We start from the raw sequence: 27,821 nt of genomic DNA, 5'->3' as shown, positions 1-27,821 counted from the left end.
GTCTAGTTGTCTAGGGTTTTTCTTAAAGTCTACCACAATTTCTACGGTTTTGAGTGTGTTCAGTTTTAGATTGTTCTGGTCACACCACAAGGATAGTTGTTCAACCTCCCATCTGTATGCGGTTTCATCATTGTCTCGAATGAGTCCGATCACTGTTGTATCATCTGCAAACTTCAGTAGTTTAACAGATGGATTGTTTGAGATGCAGTCATTAGTGTATAGAGAGAAGTGGTGAGAGTACACAGCTTTTGGGGGCACCTGTGCTAATTGTACATGTATCTGATGTGATTTTTCCTAGCTTCACCTGCTGCTGTATAGCACAAGTTGGTAACGTTTTTGAAGTTCTTCCCCCCCCCAGTTTTTCATAAAAGTTTAATAACAGTACAAAATACAAGAAAAGCCATTTGTTCCACAGGTACTAGAGACGGTCACGAATATGCTAACAATGGTCAGCTATGTGCATGAGTACAAGGCGCAAATTGTCTACTTTGATCCTTAATAGGCCGCTAAATAGTCAAAATATGTCATTCTCTAATCCATGTATTCAGATCCACATGATCCAAAATAAGAGACTTATGAAATGAGGCAGTAAACCAATCTGTTCACAACATGGCTACTCTTTAAATAGGAAATGACAAAGATTGCTCTGTCATATGTTATAGTATACTCTTTTTTTTGTAAAAAACACTACACTTATTTCTGTTTGGAGAAATACTCTTTACTTTGTGTAATGAGTATATAAACAATGTATAAGCAATATACTTAAAATTCTATATTTTCAAAATGTATTCTAGAGGACATTGTACTTTTCACCTCTGGCACCCTTGGTTAGTAAGGAAGTTGCGAAAGATGGAGAAAAACATGTTTATTGCAAAACAGTTTGCTGACAAAGTTAGTTATGAGCCAAATCTGTCAGGGGGACTGATAAACAAATATGATGGAAGATTCTGAGGAAATGTTGGGAACAACATTGAGAAATAGGAAGTTGGCTGAGAATAATATGCCCATATATGGAGAGACGAAGGGGGTTGGATTCTATCATGTATTTCATTATATAAATGTACCCTTATTCCTTGTTTAATATCGCAAAGTTCTTATAACTTGCGGTCCTATATATATAGTATTATTGATTTATTCAAACCTGAATAAATACTTTTGTTTTTTGATCAGAGCTCTGTGGTTTTGGTTTTTTGTTCATTGTGCACATTTTAGAATTTTTATAACACTTTGCTTGACATCTGGCTTGATGGTGTCACTTCCAGGTTGTCATCCAGCTGGGCACACTTCTCCGTTTTTATCTGTAAACTGAAAAGCCTGAACTAGCCTGAGTGTCTCATCAACTGAACGACCAACAGGCAGGTCATTGATTGTGATCTGGCGCAAGATCCCCTTATCATCAATGATAAAGAGGCCCTTGTAGGAAATGCCTTCATCGTCCTTTAGTACACCATAATCCTTAGCAATTAGATGTTTTGTATCAGAAACCAGAGGAATGCGCATACTGCGTAGTCCATCTTGCTTTTTGGAAGTGTTGATCCAAGCTAGATGGCAAAAGTGAGAATCAACAGAAGCACCAATCACTTCACAATTTATCTTCCTGTATTCCTCAGAACGGTCACTGAATGAAATAATTTCAGTGGGGCAGACAAATGTAAAATCAAGTGGATAGAAGAAGAATACAACATATTTCCCTTAGTAATCAGAAAGTTTAATATCTTTGAATTGCCCATCTAGCATCACTGCGGTGGCTTTGAAGTCTGGGGCTGGTTTCCCAATGAAAGCATTTCCTGAGGACATTGTGACTAAAGTGAACGGAGAGCAGCCTCTTTAAAAACTTGACCGGTACGAGCTAGGCTACGTTTTTGAAGTTCTTGTGCAGCTGAGCCATCAGTAAAGTATGTTACATAATTTATTTCACCAATTCTGCTTTTCAAGAACATAACCAATTTTTCCAAGAATGCATGTGCAGCAACTGTCTCCTGCTGCAAGCTGTCACTTATTATACAAACACTTATGTACTGAATTTCACCTGAAGCATGGATATAGTGTAGCTTGACTGTTGCCCTAGTGGAAACCTTGAACAGCATCTTGGACAATAAATGAGTAGTTTTCAGCAAAGTCCATCAGAACAACAATTTCATAAGGATTTAGGTTTTCTTTTACAGTTTTTAGGTACTGTGTCTGATGCTTGAAAATATAATGGAGAATTGTCAGGTCAGAAACTTTCAATGTTTTTTAGTTTTCTTGAATGGAGTCTTATAACATAACGTGTTCTTTATTTTAACTTGAGATCTTTTTTTCACAGATGTGGGAGGACCTGCTTACCCTTTAAAAAAAACCTGGTTGTCAGAATTTTTTTTGTTGTTGCCTTGCACATGGGAGAACAGAGCTAGAAAGCAGATTAGTGAGAGAATTGTGGTTGCTCTGGGATGAGATGGGAGTAAGGATTTTGGATAATGATTGGGATGAGGCGAGAGTGAGAATTTTGCATTGTTATTGCTCTGGGATGGGGTGGAAGTGAGGATTCTCCACTGCACTGGAAGAAGAGTCCAACGTGGGTAGTTCTCTAGTTTTATTGGTAGGGGATTGAGTTTTAAATTAGCATGTTAATGAGGTACCGCCCCCTAGCTGCCCCAGAAGCCCAGTTTCAAACAACTCAGTCTCAACCTAGGGACATTTTTAAGTTTCTCTCCTAATAAAATCCAGATTGTGGGTTTGTATAACGTGTAGAATGACATTTTTACTGATAACCTTTACTTTTCCTCCTTTCTTTAGGTTTTCCTACAGATGGGGTCTCTGCCCTCCACGGGCACCCCCCTCTTCGATCCTCCTCATAGGGCCACTTCTCCCAGAGAGAATTGCCCTGAGAGAGGAGGTTTTCAGCCCTTGGTCACTGGCGCCTGAGGTCAAACCTGGCTGGCAGCCTAAGGTGGGGGGGTCTGCCCCACCCCACTGGATGGCTAGGACCAATAAAGGAACCACCAAAGAAGGAAGTGGAGGCAGCGAAGGAGCGCCTGTCAGCTGCTCATCGGGTGGCCGCTGCATATGTCAGGAAGTGGCGCCTTTATTCAGCGGAACGAAGGTGGACAGCGCCAAATGCATAGAGCGCTTCCTGGGCGGCATGATCAGCACGCCCGCCATTTTGGGGGTGGGCAGAGCAGCGAATAGCGTGCCAGCCATTTTGTTGGACAAGAGGGTGGTGCGAAGAATAAAAGCAGTTAACGCACTTGAGTGTTTTTCTCCCTCTGGCCAATCCACCATTTTGCTGATACATTTAACCTCGGGCACATGAGGCAATGATTTACTGATGCCCAAATATATACCTTCCCTCCCTGACTAGCATCGGCCCGTAAGTACTATGGCAGATAAAGATAACGTGGGGGAGAGAGCTGCTCCCTTCCCTGGGGCCTCTAAATCTAAAGAAAAGGCCCATACTGGTAAATCCAAGGCCAAGTCCTCCCAGACCTCCAACTCCCCCAAGGAGGCTGAGGGAAAAATAAAGGTCTTGGATCAGCAACTAGAAGCAGCCTTGCACCCTACTACGTCAGCTGTTATGGGCTCAATTCCATCTGTCCCACCTTTCCAACAGATGACACAATCCCTGGACCCATCTTCGCCACAAATCCTAACCGGACCCGTGAGTCTAGCATCAGAGAGAGACTGGTCACCTAACGTCCAGGGGCTACCCTTGCCATCCCCAACTGTACTCTCTCCTGGATTTAGGCCTGAGAGACTGGGGCCTTCGAGCCAACCCATGCATGTGACCACCAACTCCCCGCTGGGCCTACATGCCCCTTCAGCCACATTTACCCCTACGGCTGCGGGGTTTCAAGATCAGGCTGACAACTGGCAGGGCTTGCCCTCGTCACTTCAGGACATCATAGTGAATGCATATTTTCAGGGCATGGTGGCAGGAGTACAACAATACAACTACCAACCCCTCCAAGCTCAACTGAGGGACCTGTGGTCAGCACCACCACCGCCCCCATCAGGAATAGGGTCCCTGGCTGAAGAACCGGCCCTGATGGATGATGGCAGTGACTGAGATAATGACTTATCCAAAGGACCCTGGAACAGCCATTCCTGATAGGTCTTTTTAAGCCATCTCTGTTCAGAAAACTGCTGCATAAAGCAAATCAGACTGCAGACCTGCCAGGCTCCACCAAGCCCTCTGACATGACACAGGCACCCAGACCATCAGCAACCCTGTTTAAGGAACCCACTAAGGAGTCAAATCACATCCCATCCTCTGAGATCTTCTTGGAGAACATAAAACGCCCATGGCAGCATCTGGCAGCGGCCCAGGGGGCTTCCACCTTGGAAAGGAAGTTCTATACCTTCGATGATGAGATGGAAGCACTACTGCAGTTCCCACCCATCGACAAACCGGTGGCAACTCTAGTATCCAGGGCCCTGGTTCCGTCTGAGACAGCTGACAGTCTTAAGCCAGATGACAGGAAAGCAGAAACGTTGTTGTGAAAGACACACCAGATGTCCAGCTTCGGCGGTGGCCTTCTTCAATAGGGGGTTGATCATGTAGATTCAAGATATGCAGGCAAGGCTGGGTCCTGAGGATGCCCGCTTAAGACAGGACCTGAATAAACTGTTAGCCGTGGCAGAATTTTCTGCTGATACCACTGCACTGCACAGACACTGCTGACACCACTGCAGGCAGCAAAATTTTCTTCCAGAAGTATGGCAGCCACATCACTGTCCTCACAACGTCTTTTATGGCTACATAATTGGCAGACAGACACAAAATCAAAATGGCACCTGGTTTCATCACCTGGGGAGGCACTGGAATCCATCCTCATAGAGGACATAGACAAACGGAAGGTTTTCATTGGGACCCTTCCTCGGGCACATCCCACCCACCGAGGTTGTATTCCCAGGGTCAGTACAACCAGTCATCCTTCAGAGGTGATAGATCCGGGTTCCAGGACAGACCTAGGAACTACCAGCAATCAAGACGCCCCTTCAAAGGTTCCAACCAAAGGGACTTCAGACTTCAAATCTTAGATCAGGCCTGTCTCCCTAAAATACCAAATGAAACCAGAAAATTTCCATCACCGAACTAAAAGAGACAATAAAAAAACAAAAAATAAATAAAGCTCCCGGTCCAAACAGAACTAAACCAATTTATACATTCCGATCAAAATGGTTTTCTCCCAGGGAGACAATTAAGGAATAATATAAGAATGATACTAGACATTCTTGAATACTATGAAATCCATAGTGATAAACAAGTAGCCCTAATTTTTTTAGACGCCCAGAAGGCCTTTGACAAAAATAATATAATAAGATATAAAGATATAATAAATACCAACGAAGAAATTAAATCAAGAACAGAACTAGAAACTTTAGGTCAAAAAACAGAATGGTGGGAGTATCTACAAATCCAATCGAAATTTAATAAAGATAAAAATACGTTAGGAATAGCAAAAAATACCTTATTAGATAAAATATGTTTAGGACCACAGGAATAACTAATCAAAATTTTTTATTGCTACCTAACAACTAATGAATTTGACAACACTAAAATAAAAACCAACATTAAACAATGGAATCTCGACCTTAAAAATGAAATTAAAGCTGAAGAATGTCAACTCATATGGAGCAGGAATTTTAAATTGACTCTAGCTACACCATATAAGGAAAATTTAATCAAAATGTTCTATAGATGGCATATTACTCCTATAAAATTAGCTAAGTTAAACAATAAATTATCATCCAACTGTTGGAAAGGCTAAAAAGAACAAGGTACTTACTTCCATTTATGGTGGCAATGTAAAAAATCACAGGCCTACTGGAAAAAAATAGGAATTTGGATAGATGAAATTTTGAATTTGAAACTTGATAAAAACCCCAGAATGCTTCCTTCTAGGCATCCTAAGACAGAATCTTTCCAAAAATCAAGTTCACCTAATTATCCATATAACTACAACAGCCAGATTAGCATTTGCGCAATGGTGGAAAAACAAAGATATACCCCAAGGTGACTTAATAATAGGAAAAATCAAATACTGTGCAGAAATGACTAAGTTAACTATGGTAGTTAGAAACAATACTGAGTCCTCATTCAACAACTGTTGGGATCCCTTCTACTGTTGGTTAGAAAAAAAAGAACAACTTGCCTAACAAATGTTAACAACTATATATATTCAAACAGATACAAATCTGGTATTAAATCTTTCTTTCTTTTTTAATAGATGTATGAGACATCGATATATATTCTAAAAGTGGACTGGCTTTCTTAAAACCTCTTTATCTTGATTTATTCAACACTTTCTCTTATTTATCTATAATCTCAAATATTAGATATAAGGAAATGAGCTCCTGAAAATATACCTAGTTCACAATTTCAATACATATCTACCGTACACCCGCCCACCCTTTCCTTCCCTCTACTCTTCTCTTTCCTTTTCTTTCTTTTCTTTCTTTCTGTATGTTTGTATGTTTATCAATCTTTTTTTTGTCTATTTGTCTCAGTCTATTGTCAAATGTATATCGTTTAGACTATAATTCGACATGATTATTGTTTTCTGTAATTTGAATTGTTTCTACTGTCAATTGTAATTAATGTATTTATTGTATATTTGTAAATAAAAACTTTATTTAAAAAAAATAATAATTTCCAACCACCAAGTGCAATGGCATGTCCAAATTTTGGTAAGAGTTTTTGAAGTTTTGGGGGCTGTCCCAAAGGCTAAGTTCCAGTCATCAACATGAAATAAATGGTGAGGAGGATGAATGCATGAATGAGGTGCTAGAACAATACATGAGTTGCTGAAGTAATTTATAAAAATTTTATATATGGCAGCATCCAGTTTACCGCTTTTAAGGTAGCTACAGGACAGGACTTTGAGCCCATGACAGAACTGCCCCTGGCCACACTCCTTATTTCATCTTTAAATGACTAGGTGGATTAGATACAGAATTTCTGGCCAATGGTTAGAAAATCATTGGAGGAGACTAGAGAGACTTATAAAAAGCATGCAGACAAAAAGTGGACACAGCCCAAAGATTTCAAAATAGGAGACTGGGTCTACTTTTCCACAAAATACTGCAGTCTAGGCAATCTTCCAAAAATGATGGTCCTTACCTCATCAAAAGATTCATCAACCCAGTCATACTTGAAATATAACTATCAAAATCTCTTAGTCACATTCACCCATTTTTTCATTGTGGTTTATTAAAATCAGAGATTTGATCCCTTTTGCATCGAATGCTACCTCCATCAATAGAACCTCTCTTGAACAAGGGGGAACAACGTTTTGAAATTAAGGCTATTCTAAACTCTCGTAAAAACCCAGGAAAATGCCAATATTTATTTATTTATTTATTTATTTATTTAGTTAGTTAGTTAGTTAGTTAGTTAGTTAGTTATTTTGTCCAATACACAATGAGGGTTTTAGTGGGTATACACATAGTAAAATACGTGATGAAGGTTATAGAGGATATACTCATAGTAAAATATATCTTAAGAAAGAATAGAAGAGAAGATATAGGAACATATCAATGAATATATCAATGAAAGAATAGAAGAAGAGATATAGGAATAGAAGAAAGGTATAGGAGATATAGGAGAGCAATAGGACAGGGGACAGAAGGCACTCTAGTGCACTTGTACTCGCCCCTTACTGACCTCTTAGGAATCTGGATAGGTCAACCGTGGATAATCTAAGAGTAAAGTGTTGGGGGTTAGGGGATGATACTACGGAGTCTGGTAATGAGTTCCACGCTTTGACAACTCCGTTACTGAAGTAATATTTGTTACAGTCAAGTTTGGAGCGGTTAATATTAAGTTTAGATCTGTTGTGTGCTCTTGTGTTGTTGTGGTTGAAGCTGAAGTAGTCACCGACAGGCAGGACATTGCAGCATATGATCTTGTGGGCAATACGTAGATCTTGTTTAACACATCTTAATTCTAAGCTTTCTAGGCCCAGGATTGAAAGTCTAGTCTCGTAGGGTATTCTGTTTTGAGTGGAGTAGTGAAGGGCTCTTCTGGTGAAGTATCTTTGGACATTTTCAAGGGGGTTATGTCTGAGGTGTGATATGGGTTCCAAACAGATGAGCTGTATTCGAGGATGTTAAGTTGTATGGAAATACTTTCTTCTCTTCAAGACTGAATAGGTGGACTTTAAGCATATTAAACGGGCAAAACTCCTCAAACACTTTGATAACCAATGATAAAACAATGATAAAACAAAGTATTTCCCTACTGTAACTGTATATCTACCTTTTCTGTCTCTTTCTCTACCTCCCTCCCTTTGTTGTGTAATTTCATTTGTTTTTCAGGACTGACATCCTTGTTAAAGGAGCGACATGTAAGATCCACCAACTTTGGCTTCATGCCTTGCCCATGTTCTGCTGTCAATTGGGGAGAAGAGTAGGGAACAAATGGCTGATAAAGCTGCATACCTTTATGATGAGAAACTGAGAGAGGGAATTGGCAGCTGAGCAAGAACAGAGCACTTTGGAATCCAGTTTGTGTTGGTGCGCTTACCGTTTACCCTGAGCATGGAATTTGATCAATCCAAACACTCCAGTGTTTCTCAAAACAATTTGGTAGTGTTAGATTGGAAACAAATGGACATGGGGAGCAAAAAGGGAAGCCAAGCATTTAGTTCTGTATTATTGTGAAGTAATTTTAGATTCCGCTTGACTGTATTGCATCCAGCATCTCTTAGTAAAAGTACCTTCTCCCTTCAACCAAATGTAGTTGAGAGTTTTACTTCCGTAGGGGATCAGACTGGGGCAGGTCTGACATTACTGTATATTTTCTGCAATTTCCCCCCAAAAAAGGGCTTCCAAATTTTGTAGAAACCTAGCAGTCCTAACACTAACATAAAACCATATACTGCACATTCTTGTCAAGATAGTCACAGGTCTATAATTTTTTAAAAACCAACAAATTTATGTTTATTTGTATCTAATATGACATGTTAGCAATACACTGTAGTCTTTTTGGAACACTATCAGTCCTTTAGTTAGTGAAAATACTACATACTGATACTATAAATACTCTAACCACTCCAACTGAATTTAATTTCTGATCAATTTGCAAATTCAGATGTGGGTTCTTCCAACATTTTAATCTAAGGTGAGCAAATGCTCCAACTTGCAAACTGGAGCAATGTGTATACATGCACCCATTTTAGACCAAACATTTGTGGTGTTTTTTGAAAAGAAATCATAATAGGAAGGAGATAAATCAATAGTTCAACATTTATGATAGGTATTTCTGCTGTAATACTTACTGTAACATCTTGAAACTGAAGTTTCATGGTAGAACATGCTGCGTGTGGGCAGCTTGTGATATCCAAGATGGTTCTGAGTAATACATCTAGTAGACTGTTCACAATTACCTCTATTTCTTCCAATACTGACTTATCCTTTCATTTTTTTGAAAAAGAAAAACAAGATCATACACTTTGGTGCACTAAAAAATAAATCTAACAATCTAACAATCCCATTTTGTTGTAAAACAAGTCATATTATTAATGGGAAGAATTAGATACTGCATGCTGGATATGCCAATTTAGGAAATATTTATTTAAACCTTTCCTATGCAAATACTTCCATGGAGAAAATCTACATAATTTCCAGGAATCAACTAGATAATCAATCAATCAATCAATCTAAGTATGGTGTAACTGGTTCTAAAATATTTAGAGACTTTTATGTCTTAGAAAAAACACTAAACATTGTTTGGTAATTATTTGGCAGTCAATGATGTAAGGCTGATACCTAATATCAAAGACTAGATAGTGCATTTCATGCTAGCATTAGCAAACAAAAGAGTAGTTTCACATAAACTATGTTACAGTGACAAAAGTAAATAGAAATTTAATAGGGAACTATGCAAAATTCTTTACTTATTAAAAAAAATCAGATTCTCAGAAATGGATGAGAGGTAGACAGTTTGGTAATAATATGTTTGAAAAATATATTGCACTTTAATTGATCTAAAAATAAATGTAATAAGACATAGCAGCTATAAAAGTGAAAGTGCTAATAGGTTACATGCAAGGAAAATATATTTTCAAATTATAAACAAAAAATCTTCATAATACTTGGTCAGATTTCACTTCAAATATTATAGAAGAGCCATATTAGTCTACAGTGACAACAAATCAAGAGGTGTTTGGTATCATGTTTTCAGACTATTAATTTTATTAAAAGGCATTTACTTTTTTATGAACTTCTCACTTCATCAGACACCTCTGATAATTATATGCCAGTATTATGAAGTGAGCTGAAGTCAGTTGATGAACTGAAGCTGAAGCAAACTGATAAATATATTTAAATTAATAATTTATTCTCTCTCTTCGAAAGATATTAAGCATTTTTAATATTTCTGAACTATAACCTTTTTGAAAAATCAAATACTATTTCAAACTATTGATGAGATATCTAAGTGAGTAGCAACTCCCAAAAGTATAACTTTCTAATAAAATAAAATTTCTACAACTACGGTTCATGAACAGATACATTATAAACAACATTGAAACACACTAAAGGAGCATCTCAGTAATATCATTTAGTCTTACTTCCCTTTCAAATAGACTTCTTAAGCAGTAAAAGCCCATTTTCTGTGATGTTCCTTCAACTTACAGAACTATTTTTCTTAACGAAGGAAAATATGTTGCTAAGGATATTCGCACACATGATCAGATCCTTTTGCTCTTGCAGGTGCATATAAAGGTGATGCAGAACTATTGGTAGCAAAATATGCCGAGACTCTGAAAGAGAAAATATATAATATGGATGCTGTCTTTTTATGATGCAGTCTTTTCAGTGATTAAGTATGCAAACTGACTGTAATTCTTGACTTACAACCACAACTGGGATAAGAATTTCAATTCTTAAGCAAGATGGTTGTTTGTTAAGTGAATTGCATTCAATTTTACAACCTTTTTTGGCTACAGTTGTTTAGCAAATTATTGCAGTTGGTAAGTAAATCATGAAGTCATTAAGCAAACCCAGTTGCTCTCATTGACTTTTCTTGTAAATTGAAAAGGAAAAGCATTAGCAATAACATTAGCATTTAGATTTATATACCATTTCACAGTGTTTTACAGCCCTCTCTAAGCGGTTTACAGCGAGTAAGCATATTGCCCCCAACAATCTGGGTCATCATTTTACTGACCTTGGAAGGATGGAAGGCTGAGTCAACCTTGAGTCTACTGAGATTCGATCTGCCAAACTGTTGGCAACCGGTGATCAGCAGAAGGAGCTTTCAATACTGCACTCTAACCACTACACCACCAAGGATGTATTATTAATATTAATATTAACACTACATTAATTTTAATTTCACTAACATATTGATAAAACCCTCTTCCATTTTGGTAAATTCCAGCTTAATATATTCCTTTTTAAGGTGATGTACTATTTAAGTAAAAATATTTTAATAATGGGAATATTGCCTTGGTGAGTACATTCTTCATGTGACTACAAGAGATATATGACTATTGTTTATTTTCTTTACTATGGAATATGCTCAGAACCTTCAAAAAAGTACATTTAAAAACATTAGAAACATTTATAAACATTTGAGTTTGAGCATGTGGTAAATCCAGTCAAAGCTAGTGGGGAACCAACCATAAATCAATTTTGGCAGCAGGCAAAGTTAGCGGCGTCCCACAAGGCAGCGTACATGGACCAACACTCTTCATAATCTACATAAATAACCTTTGTGATCACATTACAAGCAATTGTGTTCGCTTCGCCGATGATATAAAACTTTTCAACACCATCGATAATATAGCTACTCTCGAGATCTACGCATGCGTCGCCAGGACTGACGCACCAAGGGAAAGCTCTCCCACATGAAGAAAAAGAAATAAAAGTTAACCCTTAACTACCCTCTCTAGCTTACTAAAAGTGGACTGAGAGGAGAGTGAACTGAATAAACTGTCGAAAAACTTTACCAGAAGGAGTTAAAAGTTGAAGTAAATAACTCTTTTTGACGCGGTTGGGTGAAGAAGTAAGAACAAAGCGAAGATGGCGTCTGCTGTGGAGCTGGAGGAGAAGATGGACTCGTTGCTTAAAGGTTTTGCTGATATGGGCAAATTGCTCCAAGAGATGAAAAAAGATTTATCGGCACTGGGAACCGGAATGGCGGAACTGAAACAACAAACAAAAACTCAAGACCAAAGGATTGGAAAGCTGGAAGCGGGGAAATCTCGCCAGGAAATTCGCATCATAAATCTTGAAGATAGACAGCGTCGTGCTAACATACGCTTGAGAGGCTTCCCCAAAGATTTTGGGGGGGGCAAACAACTTATTCAAGAGATCCTCCAGTGGTTCATTGAGAACAAAGTTACATGTGAGTTGCAAGAATTTGAAAGAGCGCATTGGGCTTTTGGACCTCGCAGGGGTGATTCAAAAGACATTGTTATCAGATTTCTTTCAGAAAGAAGAGCTGCAGAGATTTTTAAAGAACTCAAACAGATTTTAAACTTACGCTACAAAGCCTTTCCAATACATGTTTTAAAAGATTTATCTGCCGAGACTCTGAAGATGAGAAATCAGATGCGAGAGATCTCTTCTCAGCTGTATGAAAATGGGATTAAATTTTCTTGGAGATATCCTGCCACCATTATTGTGTTTAAAGATACTAAATTTTTTCAGGCAAAGTCATTAGAAGAAGGAAGGAAGCTGCTTTTACAATTGGGATTAAATCCAGAGGAAGCAATGCAGACCCAGGCATCGATCGACTGGCCAGATGCAGCAGAGCCGTTTTGCGAGTCAGAACAAACCAAGGAGGAGAAGATTGCCGAACTTCAAAGAGAATTGGCCTCTTGTAAAATGGGGGAGAAGGGAGGGCTTTCAGAGGGAACGTAGATCTAAGAAGGAAGGTTTTTTTTCCGTTGCCTTCCCCTGTGGGAAGGTCAGGGTAGGGGCACAAGGGTGTGGATTCTTTGGGAAAATAAACAATTCTCCAGTAGGCTCTGTTTTGTTGAAAGAGGAAATGCATTTAGTTTATGTAAATGGGTGATTTAGGCCTTCTATCTCTCAATGTAAATGGTCTTTCATCACAGAAAAAGCGATGTAGAATCATGAAGCTGGCTAAAGACTGTAAGGCAGATATTTTATTCTTGTCGGAGACCCATAAGGGAAGGGAAAAAACAAATAAATTAGTAACAAATATTGAATGGGAAAGAGTTTATCATTTGAAAGGAACGAACAAATCCAAAGGGGTGGCAATATTGGTTCATAGAAGAGTGGATTTTCAGTTAAGCAATATTAAGAGAGACAAGGATGGTAGAATGTTATTTATTAAGGGGAAAATAAGAAACAATCTAGTAACTCTAGCGGTTATTTATGCCCCTAACGTAAATGCAAAACAATTTATAATAAATGTAAAACGGAAATTAGATAACTTTGCGGAAGGTATAGTGGTTTTAGCAGGTGATTTTAATTTGGAATTAACAACAGGGAAGGGGGATAAGAAAAAGTTACATTTAAATAAAATTAATATGATGGACCTTCATCAAAATGTGGTTAAAAGAGATACTTTCTATTCTGCAAGACATAATAAATTTAGCTGTATAGATTACATGTTAATTAATAAAACAGATAAGGTTAAGTTGAAGAAAGCAGAAGTGAAAGCCATCTGGCTATCAGATCATGCTCCTATGTTAGCTGTGTTAGAAATAGGGGTTTGTAACAAACAAAGAATTTGGAGGTATAACCCCATTGTCTCTGCAAATGAGGAGAGCAGAACTAAATTACAAAAGGAACTCAATGGATTTTTTTAGTATTAATGCAACAGGCGAGGTTAAAGAAACAATAGTCTGGGATACACATAAAGCAGTGATGAGAGGTAACTGCATTAGTACGGAAGTTTTCCTTAGGAAATCCTGGAATGTTAAGAGGAATAATCTATTAAAAGAGATAGAATTAATCCAAGAAACCTTAAAAATTACAAGAAACAGAGAATGGAATTTATTACTATCATTTAAGAAAAAGCAATTGCAATTACTTGATGAGGAAAATTGGAATAAAATGAAGATGATTATGAAACATAGAATTAGAAGCTGGAACAAGAAATCTATGAAGCAAATGGTACATTATTTAAAAAAAAGAAAAGAGAAATCTTTTATCTCTGCTTTAAAAGATAAGGATGGTCTAATAAAACGTAATACTGTAGAAATGGAAAAAATAATGAGAGACTTTTATGGGGAATTATATAAAAAAGAGTATGTTGTTTCACAAACTTCAGAGGTTAAAAAGCAATTAAAGAAAGAGGACAGTCAAATGTTAAATGCAAAAATTACAAGTGAGGAGATATCTAGAATTATTAAGGGATTGAAACCTGCTAAAGCTCCTGGTCCAGATGGTTTTACAGCTGAATATTATAAAGTGTATATGAATGAATTATTACCGTATATGGAGAAATTGTTTAATAATGTAATGGAAACTTTTGAAACTCCACAGACGTGGAAAATGTCAGAAATTATAACGGTCCCAAAACCAGATCGTGATTTAACGGATCCTAGTTCCTATCGCCCTATTAGCTTGTTAAATCAGGACTACAAGATATTTATGAAAATATTGGCAAATAGGGTGGAGAATATATTACCAAAAATAATTGGAAAAGATCAATATGGATTTGTGAAAGGAAGGAAAATCTTTGAACCAATAAGAAACGTGATTAATGTTCTACATCATGCTACCAGTACCAAAAGGAAATTAAGCATTTTAAAATTAGATGTTTATAAGGCCTTTGATAAAGTTAATCATGAATGCCTATTTCAACTATGTAAAGATCTAAATATGGGAAATAAATTTTGTAAAGTTATAGAAACAATATATAAGGATAATGTAGCTCAAATTAGAGTAAATGGCAATAGAACAGAAATGATTAAAATTCAAAATGGAACTAAACAGGGTTGCCCATTATCCCCAATGCTATTTGCATTAGCAATCGAGACCTTAGCAAATAAAATTAGAAATGATAAGGAATGGAGAGGCTATCAAATAGGGGAACTTGAATTGAAATTAAACTTATTTGCAGATGATGCTATAGTAATGTCCGAAACCCCAATTGAAATGATGAAAAAAATAATGATATTACTTCAAGAATTTAAAGATCAATCTGGGCTTAAGGTTAATATAGAAAAATCAGAGATAATATGCTTAAATACTGGCCCCAAAGAGCAAATTGAAATTCAAAAAATCTCAGGATTGAAATTAGGTTGTAAAAAAATGAAATATTTGGGAATTTGGTTATTTAAAAATCCATCTAAAATAACAACGGCCAATTATAACTTAATATGGAAAAAAATCCAGAAGCAGATCAAAAATTGGAAGGGAAAAAATTTAGGAAGAATGGCTAAGATAAGGGCCCTTAAGATGATGATAATACCAAAGATGATGTATTTGTTTCAAGTTTTACCGGGCAGTTTTTCTGAGGCAAAATTAAGAGAATGGGATAATAGACTAAACTTTTGGATTGAAGGAGAGAAAAAATCTAGAATAAGGAAGCATTGGCAGTATGCACAAGAAAAAGAAGGAGGTTGGGGAAGCCCATCTCTAGTATTATATAGAAATGCATTTCAAATTGAAAGGTTAATCGAGCTACAGTTATGGGGGGGAAAGAAATGGGTAGAATTAGAAAGAGAAATTAATAATATAAATAATAAAGAATTATTATTTAAAAGTTGGAATAGAATTGAAATCAGTACCCTAAGTGATTCTTTTAAAGCATGTTTAGAAATATGGCTTAAATGGCAGAGGACAAGTGGAATAAAGTTATCCAAGCTATCAACGTTGCATGCACTGAATATAGGGGATGAGGCTAATTTAATTAGAATCATTAAAATATTAAATAGTAAAGGGGTAATGAGAATGGAACAGCTATATGAGAAAGATGGAAGAGTTAGTAGAACTAGATTGGAATGGTTGATCGGTAAACAGCAATGGTTGCAGATTAATGCAATATGTACATGTTTAAATAAAAGTGAGAATAAAGAAGCCTTCTTACGAGAAGAAAATAATTTGGAAAAAATAATAAGGGTAAAGATAAATGAAAGTAAAGGACAAGCCAGTAACATATATAGAATGCTATTGCAGAGGCAAGAAGAGGTAGTTAAAAGTTTAACAAGATGTTGGCAGGATGTTGTTCGTCTACAAATAGATGAAAGATGTTGTTCGTCTACAAATAGACGAAAGAGAAATGGAAGAAATAATAGTAAACATATATAAGATTAAAAGCACGAGAGTTAAAGAGATGAGAAGAAAAATCTTACATAAGTGGTATTATACACCTGCACAACTTGCATACTTCCAGGGGAAAGAGAAAGGTAAATGCTGGCATGGATGCCAGAAAAAAGGAATCTTTATGCACATGATCTGGGAATGTATAGAAATACAGAAATTCTGGAAGGTAGTCCAGAATGAAATTAACAAAATGTTAAACATTAATTGGATAATTACAAAAGAAACAGCAATCTTAATTAAATACAGTGGTACCTCGAGATAAGAGTTTAATTCGTTCCGGACCTGGGCTCTTAAGTCGAGCAGCTCTTATCTCGAACGACTTTTCCCCATAGGAATTAATGTAAATAATTTTAATTGGTTCCAGCCCTCAAAAGACTCACAAAGTTAGTCTAAATTATGCAGAAAGACATGTTTTTAATGAAGAAATGTACATGTACATATAAATGAATAATGAAGTTTCTTTCACTTAACTTGTAAACTTTCTTAAACTTTTAAATTTACATATGTTCAACTTCTCTGCCACCCAATCCTATAGGACAGAGGTCCCCAACCCTTTTTGCACCAGGGACCGGCTTTAAGCGATCAAGAGAGGAATGGGTGAATGAATGGACGGAGGGTGGGAAGGAAGGAAGGAAAGAGGGAAGGGACAGGAACAGAGGAAGGAAGCAAGGAAACTTATGAAAGGGGAGAGTAAGAGAGGAATGAGTGAAGGGAGGGAGGGAGGGAAGAAGGTGGGAAGGAGAAAGAAAAGAAGAAATAGAGGAAGGGAAGGTAAAAGAGAGAAAGAAAAAGAGCAAGAAAGAAAGAAAGAAAGAAAGAAAGAAAGAAAGAAAGAAAGGGGGAAGGGACAGGAACAGAGGAAGGAAGCAAGGAAACTTATGAAAGGGGAGAGTAAGAGAGGAATGAGTGAAGGGAGGGAGGGAGGGAGGGAAGAAGGTGGGAAGGAGAAAGAAAAGAAGAAATAGAGGAAGGGAAGGTAAAAGAGAGAAAGAAAAAGAGCAAGAAAGAAAGCTGCAAGCACCCCCCCGAGCCCCCCAGGCCGGCTGCAACCTTTTAAAACACGCGCGCCGCTTCGCAGCTGTCTCCTGAAGCCGAACGCGGAAGTTAGCGTTTGGCTTCGGGAGACAGCTCCTTGGCGCTTGTATCTCGAATTTGGGCTTGTAAGTAGAACAAAAATATCTCTCCCCTCCCAGCTCTTATCTCGAGTTGCTCTTAAGTAGAGCAGCTCTTATGTCGGGGTTCCACTGTATAGGGAACTAGGAGAATCTAAAGAAATTAAAACTGTAGCATTGGAAAGTGCTCAAGCGGTGATAGTATTAGGATGGAAAGACTCTACAAAATGGACACTACAGAATTGGTATTGGTACATGGTGGATTACATACATTTTGAAATTATGGAAATAAGATTAAATAATTTTGATGAGAATAAACTAGAGAAGCTGATGGTGCGATGGAACAAGGTAAAAGATTATATGCTAAGTAGAATCTGTGATGTAAATACGAAAAATAAACTACAATCACTCTTTTAGTAAAAAAAGCGTTCAAGATAGAGCCAAGGATCAATAGATAGACAAATAACTCAAAAGTCTTTGAATCCTCCTATAGGGGTGGTGGGGGTGACGGGGTGTGTGTGTTGTTTGGTGATGGGCACATGCACTGTGCACTGTTATATGTTTGTTTTTTGTAAACCTATAAAATCAATAAAATTTATTTTTTAAAAAAAAGATAATATAGCTACTCTCCAGAAAGACCTTGACTTTGTGTCCGAATAGTCAAACATCTGGCAACTCCAAATCGCAGCCAACAAATGCTCTTCCCTACACATTGGCAAAAAGAATCAGAACACCAAATACAACTGAATAAACAAGACCTTACAGACAACCCTCACTCCATAAAAAAACTCGGAATACTCATATCAAATTACCTAAGTGCCAAAGCCCACTGCAACAACATCGCCAAAAAGGCTTCAAGAGTTGTTAATATCTCAGGACTAAAGATTAGAGACCAAGAATATAAGTTACAGGCCTTTTAGTTTTTATATTTGAATATCCAATAACTTCAGGCCCAAAACTCTTATCACAAATTGAAAGAGGTAGCAGGACTAAAGATCAATAAAGACAAAACAAAACAAAGAATATGACTGAAAAGCAGAAATCACACCTTAAAAGATGTATGGATGTTCAAATGGTGAAAGAAGTAAAGTATTTGGGAATCCATTTAACAGGTAGATTTTCATCACTCAAAGAAGATAATTATGTAAAGCTTAAAAAGCAGATATAGAAAGACCTTCAAAATTGGAAGAATCTTGAGACATCACTATTGCTCTAACTAAGATGAATATTTTACCAAGATTATTGTTCTTATTTTCCAATTAAACTTGAAAAGACTTTTTTAATGAGCTAAATAAAATGAGAACGAAATTTGTATGGCAAGGGATACGAGAAAAAGAAGAGGATTTGGTCTACCACATTGGGAGCTCTATTACCAAGCAGCGGCAATGACATGGGTAAAGGACTGGATTTTACTTAGCAATAAAAGACTATTGGTGTTAGAAGGACATGACTTGCAATTAGGTTGGCACATATTTATGTGGGAGGAGAAGAAGACTATACATATTACTTTCAGAGACATATTATAAGAAGTTCGTTGATGGCATTTGGGAATGTGGGAAAAGATGAAAGCGAAACATTATTCAAAAGTACCTTTTGGGATATCGATAATAGAAGTATTTATGCACCCCAATAGACTAAACTGGTCTAATATTTTAAGATATAAGGATATACTGAAACAATAATTGAAGTTCAAACCACTTCAAGAATTAGAAAAACAAGGCATAAAACTGGATTGGTTTATGCATTTATAGTTACAATCAAGATTTGAGAAAGACATTAAAACAGCAGGTATTAACTTACAAAAAACAGAATTAGATCAAATCTTATTGGGTCAGGATGTTAACTTGATAAAAAAAATTATAAATATTTCTTAATGATTGAATTAGAATTTCAGCAAGTTAAGGACACAATGATAAAATGGATGAGAAATATAGGATATACAATAGATAGAGATTCTTGGCAGCAATTATGGGAGAGAAATTATAAAATGACAATGTCAACTACATTTAAAGAAAATATGTATAAGATGTTTTATAGATGGCATATATCACCACAGAAGCTAGCAAAAATGTTTCAGAATCTGTCGACGAATTGTTGGAAATGCAGCGACTTACCTGGCTCGTTCTATCACATGTGGCGGACTTGTCCGGAAGCCCGTAAAATTTGGACACAAATTCAACATTGGATTCAGAAGATTTTAAGAGGGACTATTGATCTTAGACCCGAGATGTTCTGCCTGACAAGGCTCAGGCGGTAATTAAAGGTCCAGGAAAGAAGGTCAGACACACACGTGCATTGCTAAGCAGCAAACTTGTATTAAACATAAAAGGAAAGGCTAAACAAAACTGTCCTTATTTTTCAGGAGTAAAACACTGTTTAAGGCGAAAATTCAGATACAAAGTTCATGAAAAAGCAAACAAATACAAAGTTCATGTAGCAGGAACGTTCCAGGAGTTCTCTGAATTTTCAAGGCACGATAGCAGCAGCTATTCACAGGTTTTCGAACTCCCACTTGCCTGACAATGCTGGGTTGAATCCAAAAGCACAGAGCAGAGGCTTCAAAGCAGGGAACAGCCAAAACCACACAGATAAACATCCATAGTTTGCCTCTGCCTCTGTTCCCTTTTGTAACTGTAGCCCTCATTATGGGAACCACACCCAGCCCTCATTCTGTGGACCACACCCAAACACAGGTGACATCATAATCACCGTTGATAATCCCTTAATTGAGCCCTATGTTGCATTGCTCTACAGCTACGCATATTGATTATCTGTTTGGCATTTGAATCCAGAGAAGAGAGGCTATCTGACGGGCTGCCTGCCAAGTCCCCTGGGCTGTCTGCCAGTTCCTTTGGGCTGTCTGCCAACTCCTCTGAACAATCTGCCACATCCTCTGGGCTGTCTGCCACGTTTTCCTGGCTGTCAGCCAGGCTTTCGCAATCACTCTGTGATGCATCTATCCCATATGTGGGGGCAGCAGCCGGCCCAAGCCCAAACACAACACCATCCCCCGTGGAAGGCCCCTCCCTGGGCTCCCCTGCAAAGGCCGTGGCTTCTGAGGGAATCGAGCGTGAAATTCCTGAACAAGAGCAGTAGCATCTACCAAAGCAGCCTCCACCCATGAACAATTGTCAGGGTCACCCTCCACCCATTGCACCAGGTAGTGCAAACAGTCATTCACCCAGTGAGAATCCCGAATGGCATGGACCGTGACATCGGGGAGATGGTCACGGACACAGGGCGCAGGCAACACATGAACAGGGGCACGAAGTGGGCAGTCAGGATGAACAGGAACCAAGAGGGATCGATGAAAGACAGGGTGGACGCTCAAATTCGCCGGCAAGGTAGGCCACCGGATTGATCACACGCTCTATCGGAAACAGGCCCAAGAAATGAGGGTTCAATTTCCGGCGTGGCAGTTCCGAGGCGATGTGCTTGGTGGAGAGCCATACACGATCTCCCACAGCCAGGGGGGGTACGTCTCTCCAAGACCGGTCAGCCACTCGCTTATAATCTTCCTTGGCCTTAATCAGGTAGCTCTTGACTATTTCGTGCACAGCATGCAGCTCACTAAGGAAGTCCTCTGCTGCAGGCACTGGGGAATCAAGGAGGGTCAAAGGAAAAGCCGGGGATGAAAACCATAGTTTGCATAAAAAGGTGTAAGTCGAATAGACGAATGCCAGGAATTATTAAAGGCGAACTCCGCCACTGGGAGGAACCGAGGCCAATCGGACTGCCAGTCAGAAACGAAACAACAGAGGTACTGTTCTAATATGCCTATCATTTTCTCTGTGCCTCCATCCGTCTGCAGGTGTTGAGTTGAGGCAAGATACACTTGTACTTGTAATGCCCCAAAAGCTCCTTCCAAAAACGAGCCATAAATTGCGTTCCCTGATCTGACACAACCCGATTGGGGAGCCCATGGAGCCGGAAAATGTGTTGCATAAACAATTGGGCTGTGAGCTGCGCTGTAGGCCCCTGGTGACAGGGTATAAAATGCACCATTTTTGTTAACATGTCCACCACCACCATCACCATGGTGAACCGGAAGGAGGAAGGCAAATGGGTGACAAAATCCATAGAGACCACGCCCCACGGCCTCGTGGGAGTTGGCATGGGCTGTAGTAGGCCTGGCAGGGCCCCACTAGCGGCTTTGGCCATCCAACACCGGGCACAGGTGCCAACATATGACCGCACATCGTCCTGGAGGCGCGGCCACCAAAAGGTCCGGTATACCAAATCCAACGTTTTAAACAGACCGAAGTGCCCGCCACCGGATTGTCATGGCACTGATTCATAATGACCCCACGGAGCAGACCAGCTAGAACATAGCACTGCCCCCTGTACCGCAGGAGGCCGTCCTCGATGGTCCGGGGGACTCCGGCCCTAAGTCTGCACCACATACCCATCCCCTCGTTGCGCTTCACGCAGACATTGGTGCAAATCCATGGGGACTGGGGACTTGGGACAACGCATCCGCTCGGGGGTTCTGGGCACTGGGGGTATATCGAATCCAGAAATCAAACCGAGCGAAAAAGAAAGACCAGCGTATCTGCTGCTGGTTTAATGTTTGTAAATATTCCAAATTGTGGTGATCCGTCCAGACTTCGACTTGATGTCGGGCACCCTAAAGGTGATGCCACCACGTTTCAAAAGCCGCCTTGACCGCTAACAGCTCCTTCTCCCATATGGTGTAGTTGCGCTCAGAGGACGTGAGCTTTCAAGAAAAATATGCGCACGGAAACAAGGTGGTGTCTGGCGGGTGGCCTTGCAACAACACGGCGCCAACCGCGACATCCGAAGCGTCCGTCTCAAGAACAAACGGGCGAGCTGGATCCGGATGCTGTAACAGAGGCTCCTGCATGAACGTATCCTTGAGCAATTCAAAAGCCTGCTGCTCCTCCCCCCCCCAACAAAACGGGACTTGCTTTTGTAGTAAGCAAGTGAGGGGCGCAGTCAACATGGCAAAACTGGGTATAAAGGTACGGTAATAGTTGCCAAACCCCAATAACCGCTGTACATCCTTTACCTTTTGTGGGGGTTGCCAGGTCTTGAGCGCGGTCACTTTGTCCGGGTCCTTGGAGATGCCACCTGGAGAGAGGATATGGCCCAGGAACACTATCGTTGTTCAGAAGAACTGGCACTTCTCCAGTTTGGCATAGATGCTCTGCTCTCTCAAACGGTGCAGAACCCGGCACAAATGCTCCAAGTGGCTGGCCTGGGTCGGGGAATACACAAGGATATTGTCCAAGTAGATAACAACAAAATGATCCAACATGTCGCGGAAAACATCGTTCATGAGATGTTGGAAAACGGCTGGAGCATTCGTTAGACCAAAGGGCATCACCGTATACTCGAAATGTCCATAACGGGTGCCAAATGCCATTTTCCATTCATCTCCCGGCCGCATCCACTGCGCATGTCTATTTTGGAAAACACGTTGACCTTCGTAACCTGTCCATCAGTTCTGGGATCAACGGCAAGGGATACCGGTTGTGCACCGTGATGGCATTCAGGCACCAGTAATCACAACAAAGACGGAGGTCTCCTGTTTTCTTTTTTACAAACAGGACAGGGGCTGACAAGGGTGAGGTGGATGGCCGGATGAATCCCTTGGCGAGGTTTTTCTCAATGAACTCCTTGAGGGCCACGAGCTCCGGTTTGGACATCGAGTACAACCGGCCAGCCGGGAGCTTGGCGTCAGGAAACAAGTCTATGGCACAGTCATAGGGTCTATGCAGCAGCAGCCGATCTGCCTCCTTTTCGTTGAAGACATCTGTAAACTCAGCAAGGCACTTGGGTAACAGGGCCACGGGAACTACAGGTCCTTGAGCCACACACACATGTCTATGATAATTCACACACGGCAAACTGGGAAAGGTGACAAGGTTCTGGGACCATACCACATGTGGATCACAAGCCCGTAGCCAGGACAACTCCAAAACAACAGGGAAATGGAGACCCCTCGTAACATACAACTGGAGGGTCTCTTCGTGAGTTCCGATGCATATCCGCACAGCAGAGTCTGTAAACGAATGGGGCCAGACAGCAAAACCCGCCCATCAATAGTTTCCACGGTCAGGGCTTCTGGTCTGGTCCGGGATCGCAGCGGAGGCTCCAGGACAGGGCTCTGTCCTCGAGACCTCTTCAACCTCTCCAGAGGTCACTTTTTGCGGTCGGTTCGGGTCCGGATGGCCCGCTCCTAGAACAGAGGGTTTCCCTGCACCCGAGGGGTCGTCGTTGGGGCTCCGAAGGCAAGGGATTACCCCGCAGCTCTGGAAAAGGTGAACCGACTCTCGATCTCAAGAGAGTTTGGCCATTTGCGATCCGCCCTTACCAGTGGGAAGCAAGAAAAGAAGAAGAAGAAGTACCTAATTGTGAATGTGCAGAAAGCAGAAGCAGAAGCAGAAGAAGAATACAAAAGGAGAAAAGAAGACTCTAAGGTATAAATCCAGTACTATCCGTTAACTTGGGAGATTATAGTGACTTTCTTAATAAATAAGGCGAAAATAAAAAAACTTTGAAGGGAAAATTAATATCCAGGGGCCGGAAAAAACAAACGGATGGAACTACTTTCCCTCCTCTTTGTTTTGAATTAAATTTTAATCAAATGAACAATAAAATTGGATTGAAATAAAAGCATAATTCGGAAGAAGATATCAAGCAATATGATTTAATAAAGACTACAATGATGAATTGGATTTCTTTTTGGATTTAAGCAACATTAATCCCGGGCACTATATTCTATCTATTTGCAGAGGGATCACGCTTTGTTTTTGTTGCTGATCTACACTCGTAAGAAAAACCGGAATAAATCAATAATTAACTTAATTTTTGAAGGAATTATGGGTTATTGGTGGCTGGCAACTTAAAATAAGAAAATAAAATTCTCCAACAATACCAATCTTCTTATTTGCTGTTGTCGGTCTTCTCGGCTTTGTTCGTCAAGTCTGCTGCAAAGAGGAATTTTCGCTGGAGTTTTTTTCTTCCCTTTACTGTCTCTGAGGGTCTGCTTTAAGTTTTACATTTAGAGCCTGGCTCAAAATCGTGATATCTCTGGATTAAATTTTTTTTTGTGACACCCTTGGATTAAATTACTTTGTGATACCCTTGGATTAATTTTCTTCGTGATACCCTTGGATTAAATTTTGGATTTTTCTTTTTCTTTTTTTTTTAAAAACCGAGACTTGGACCTCATATTGCCAACGGAACTATAAATAAATTTGGATATAAATTTTGATCAATTTTCACCTTTGGATTTATACTGCATTTATCTACCTTGCATTGAGAACTCTGAGAACTTTTAAAAACAACGAACATTCTCTTTAGAACTTCAATCAACAAAAGATTTGCGTTCCTGACTGAATAATATTTAAGTATATTTATCTGTACTTTCTGTATTTCCTTCCTTTAATTTTCTAATTTTTCTTTTTTCACTTCTCTCTCTTCTCTCCTCTGCTCCTTTTTCCCTTCCTCTTGGGTATTAGACATTTTAAATATAATTAATTGTAATAATGAATTGCTAAACTCACCCTCTGTTTCCTCCCCCCCCCTGGTGTGGTGTCCTTTTATTAAAAGCAAAACAGTAATAAGTAATTAGATTTGTAATCAGATTTGTGTAAGTATAAGAAAGTATAAGTATAAGAAAATTTCCATTATTATATATAAATAGTATTATAAGTAACCTCTGCTTTTTTTCTTTTGATAAGTTGTTGTATAGATAAAACTGTTTTTTCTTTTTTTTTTTGTTCTTACCTAAGTCTATTCTCTCCTTTCCTTCAGGTTTGCTTTTTCTTTTGTTTCTTTTAATATTTGGAAATTTCATTATTACAATTTTATATTGATAAGCAAGATCCATCCTTTTACTTGTTAATTGATTAATTGGTTTTTTTATATACAGATAAGAGTGAAATACTATAATAAGGTTTTTCTAGATAAACTGCTATACTGATTTATAGTTATATATCTTATATTGTTGTTTTTAAAACAGATTGAAAGTTTTTTTAAAAAAAATTGACATTGATAAAATATAAGAAATATTAAGTGGTCTAAGTAAAAGTAAAAGAGGCAATTTATAAATATATTAGTGGTATATACATCTAGTAAAATTGGATTGTATTGGAGTTTATTGGTATTTCTCCCCTCTTTAAATTAAATTTAAAATTTTTTAAAAAATCAATTGGTGGAAAAGCAAAGAAAGACTGCAGAACAGTATCATTCAAGATTTGATTAGGATGTCGAGTACATCCACACATACAAAGACTATTAAAAAACAAACTTTATCCACTGCTTCTTCACCTCAAGTATCACCCCAACCCTCTCCTGTACACCAAAGTGTTTCTGCAACTATGTCTGCAAAAGAGAAAGAAAAAGCACAAGCACAACCCACTCTTCAAACAATACAGGAGACATTGATGGCAATGAAAGACTTTATGTTAAAATCTCAAGAAGATGCAAATCAACAACGTGAAGGATTAAAGGCCGAAATAGGAGAATTAAAAGCAGATACAGGAGAAATGAAGGAGAAGATGAAAGAAATACAACAAACTTTGAAAGAGAACGAACAAAGAATAAAGGCAGTGGAAGAAAAGACTGGTAAAATAGAAAAAAGAATGGACTACCTTGAAGGCAGATCTGATTCTGTGAATAAAAGATACGACGAATCAATCACACATCTTGAAATACAACGAGCATCATACGGTTTGAGATTCCAGAATGTAACAGAGGAAAAAGATGAAGATCTGCAGGCAAAGATGGCAGAACTAATTGGAGGAATTCTCCAGATGGACCCAACGGAACTAACAAAAGAGATTGATGAAGTCTTCAGAGTACAAACTAGCTATGTACGTCGGCATAATTTACCAAGAGAAGTCCACATCAAATTTGTTAGAAGAACTATAAGAGATGACATCCTAAAGTGGACAAGAAATGAAAAATTACAAGATAAAGGGAAAGAAATCACAATATTGAAACAAGTTCCAAGAAGAGTGAGAGAAAGCAGAAGGGACTATTATTTTTTGACCAAAATTCTCATCAAGGAAAATATAACCTTCCGCTGGCTAATTCCAGAAGGAATCTCACTATACTGGCAATCACAAAGATATAAAATAGAAAACTTGGAATAGGCAAAATATTTTTACGAAACAAGTGGAATAAGCAAATTTGAACAACCAATGAAAGAAGCATTAGAAAGGAAAGAAGACGAATTAGGCGACACCGCCCAGGGAGGAGAAGAGGAATCAGGTGCAAGAAGAAAACAACCACAGCGCGAATCTAAAGATTCAAAGAAGTACTACAAGTAAATATGTCAAAAGACTTGAAAATCTTTTCTGTAAATGTAAACGGCCTAAATGAACCGAGAAAGAGGAAACAAATATTTACTAAAATCAAGAAACAAGATGCACAGATAGTAATATTACAAGAAGTTCATATTAAAAAGACAAATCGAAAATTATTATTAAATTCTAAAATTGGAAATATGTATGCTACATTGGCAAACCAAAGGAAAAGAGGGATAGCTTTATATGTAGAAAATTCCATAAACTCCAAACAATTATATGCTGATCAAGAGGGTAGAATATTAATTGTACAGATAAATATTGAGCCCAAACCGCTTGTTATCGTCTCTATTTATGCACCCAATGAAAATCAAATGACATTTTACAAACAATTGCATCAAAAAATAAATGAATTAAACATTGAAAATATGATTATAATTGGCGACTTCAATGCAATTTCAAATAGATCACTAGATCATTCGGGGGGGGAGATTTCAAAAATGAAATCAGAGTTTTTGATCTTCTTGCTGGGTGGCATACTTTCTTGACAGCAGACTACCACAAAATACCCAAATACTTTAAAAATCATTACTTACGTAAAACACTAATAACAATCTGGTTTACTATAAAAAAAAATTACTACACCTCAATACCAAAATGGATATCCCCCAATGAAATAATAACTTTTCCCAATCTTTTCTCGTACTCCAAAACTCTGAGATACCAACAACTACTTGATGAATCAGACGCTCTTATTTCTAAACAACAATTGAACAATCAAGGAATTAATATAGACTGGTTAACATATTTACAAATTAAACTAAAATATGAACAACACAAAAAGCAATTTGGATTTCAGAATAATAATGTAATAGACACGATTCTTTTTGGCCCTTCTACAAAAATGATTTCAAAATTGTACAACTACTTACTAATTCAAGAAAATCCTGAAGAGCAAGTGAAATGTTGTATGATAGCTTGGGCTCAGAATTTTGGATATATGATTAACTTAATTGAGTGGGAGAAAACATGGACATCAAATTATAAAATGACAACTGCAATGTCCTATAAGGAGAACCAAATTAAAATGTTTTATCGTTGGCATTTGCCCCCAGCAAGAATATCCAAAATGTTTCCCAACTTCTCACCGACCTGCTGGAAGTGCAAGATCAAACCTGGAACCTACTACCACACATGG

At 38.4% G+C, this 27,821-nt stretch overlaps 1 protein-coding gene and 1 pseudogene across 1 annotated transcript in view; both read right to left on the bottom strand.

Moving 5' to 3' along the window:
- The window catches only part of DOCK4 (dedicator of cytokinesis 4), an 826,344-nt gene that overhangs the window by 429,818 nt on the left and 368,705 nt on the right, over nt 1-27,821 (bottom strand). The window contains exons 25-26 of the mRNA XM_070755516.1: nt 10,618-10,745; nt 9,261-9,395 (exon numbers count right to left, since the gene is read on the bottom strand). Coding sequence (XP_070611617.1) covers nt 9,261-9,395; nt 10,618-10,745 — 263 coding nt within the window. The remainder of the gene's footprint in view (nt 1-9,260; nt 9,396-10,617; nt 10,746-27,821) is intronic.
- On the bottom strand, nt 1,225-1,802 carry LOC139168970 (peroxiredoxin-1 pseudogene; annotated as a pseudogene).

Source organism: Erythrolamprus reginae, chromosome 6 (assembly GCF_031021105.1).
Source record: "Erythrolamprus reginae isolate rEryReg1 chromosome 6, rEryReg1.hap1, whole genome shotgun sequence".
In the NCBI taxonomy this organism is placed as follows: domain Eukaryota; kingdom Metazoa; phylum Chordata; class Lepidosauria; order Squamata; family Dipsadidae; genus Erythrolamprus; species Erythrolamprus reginae.
This window is presented reverse-complemented; position numbering and strand designations above follow the sequence as displayed.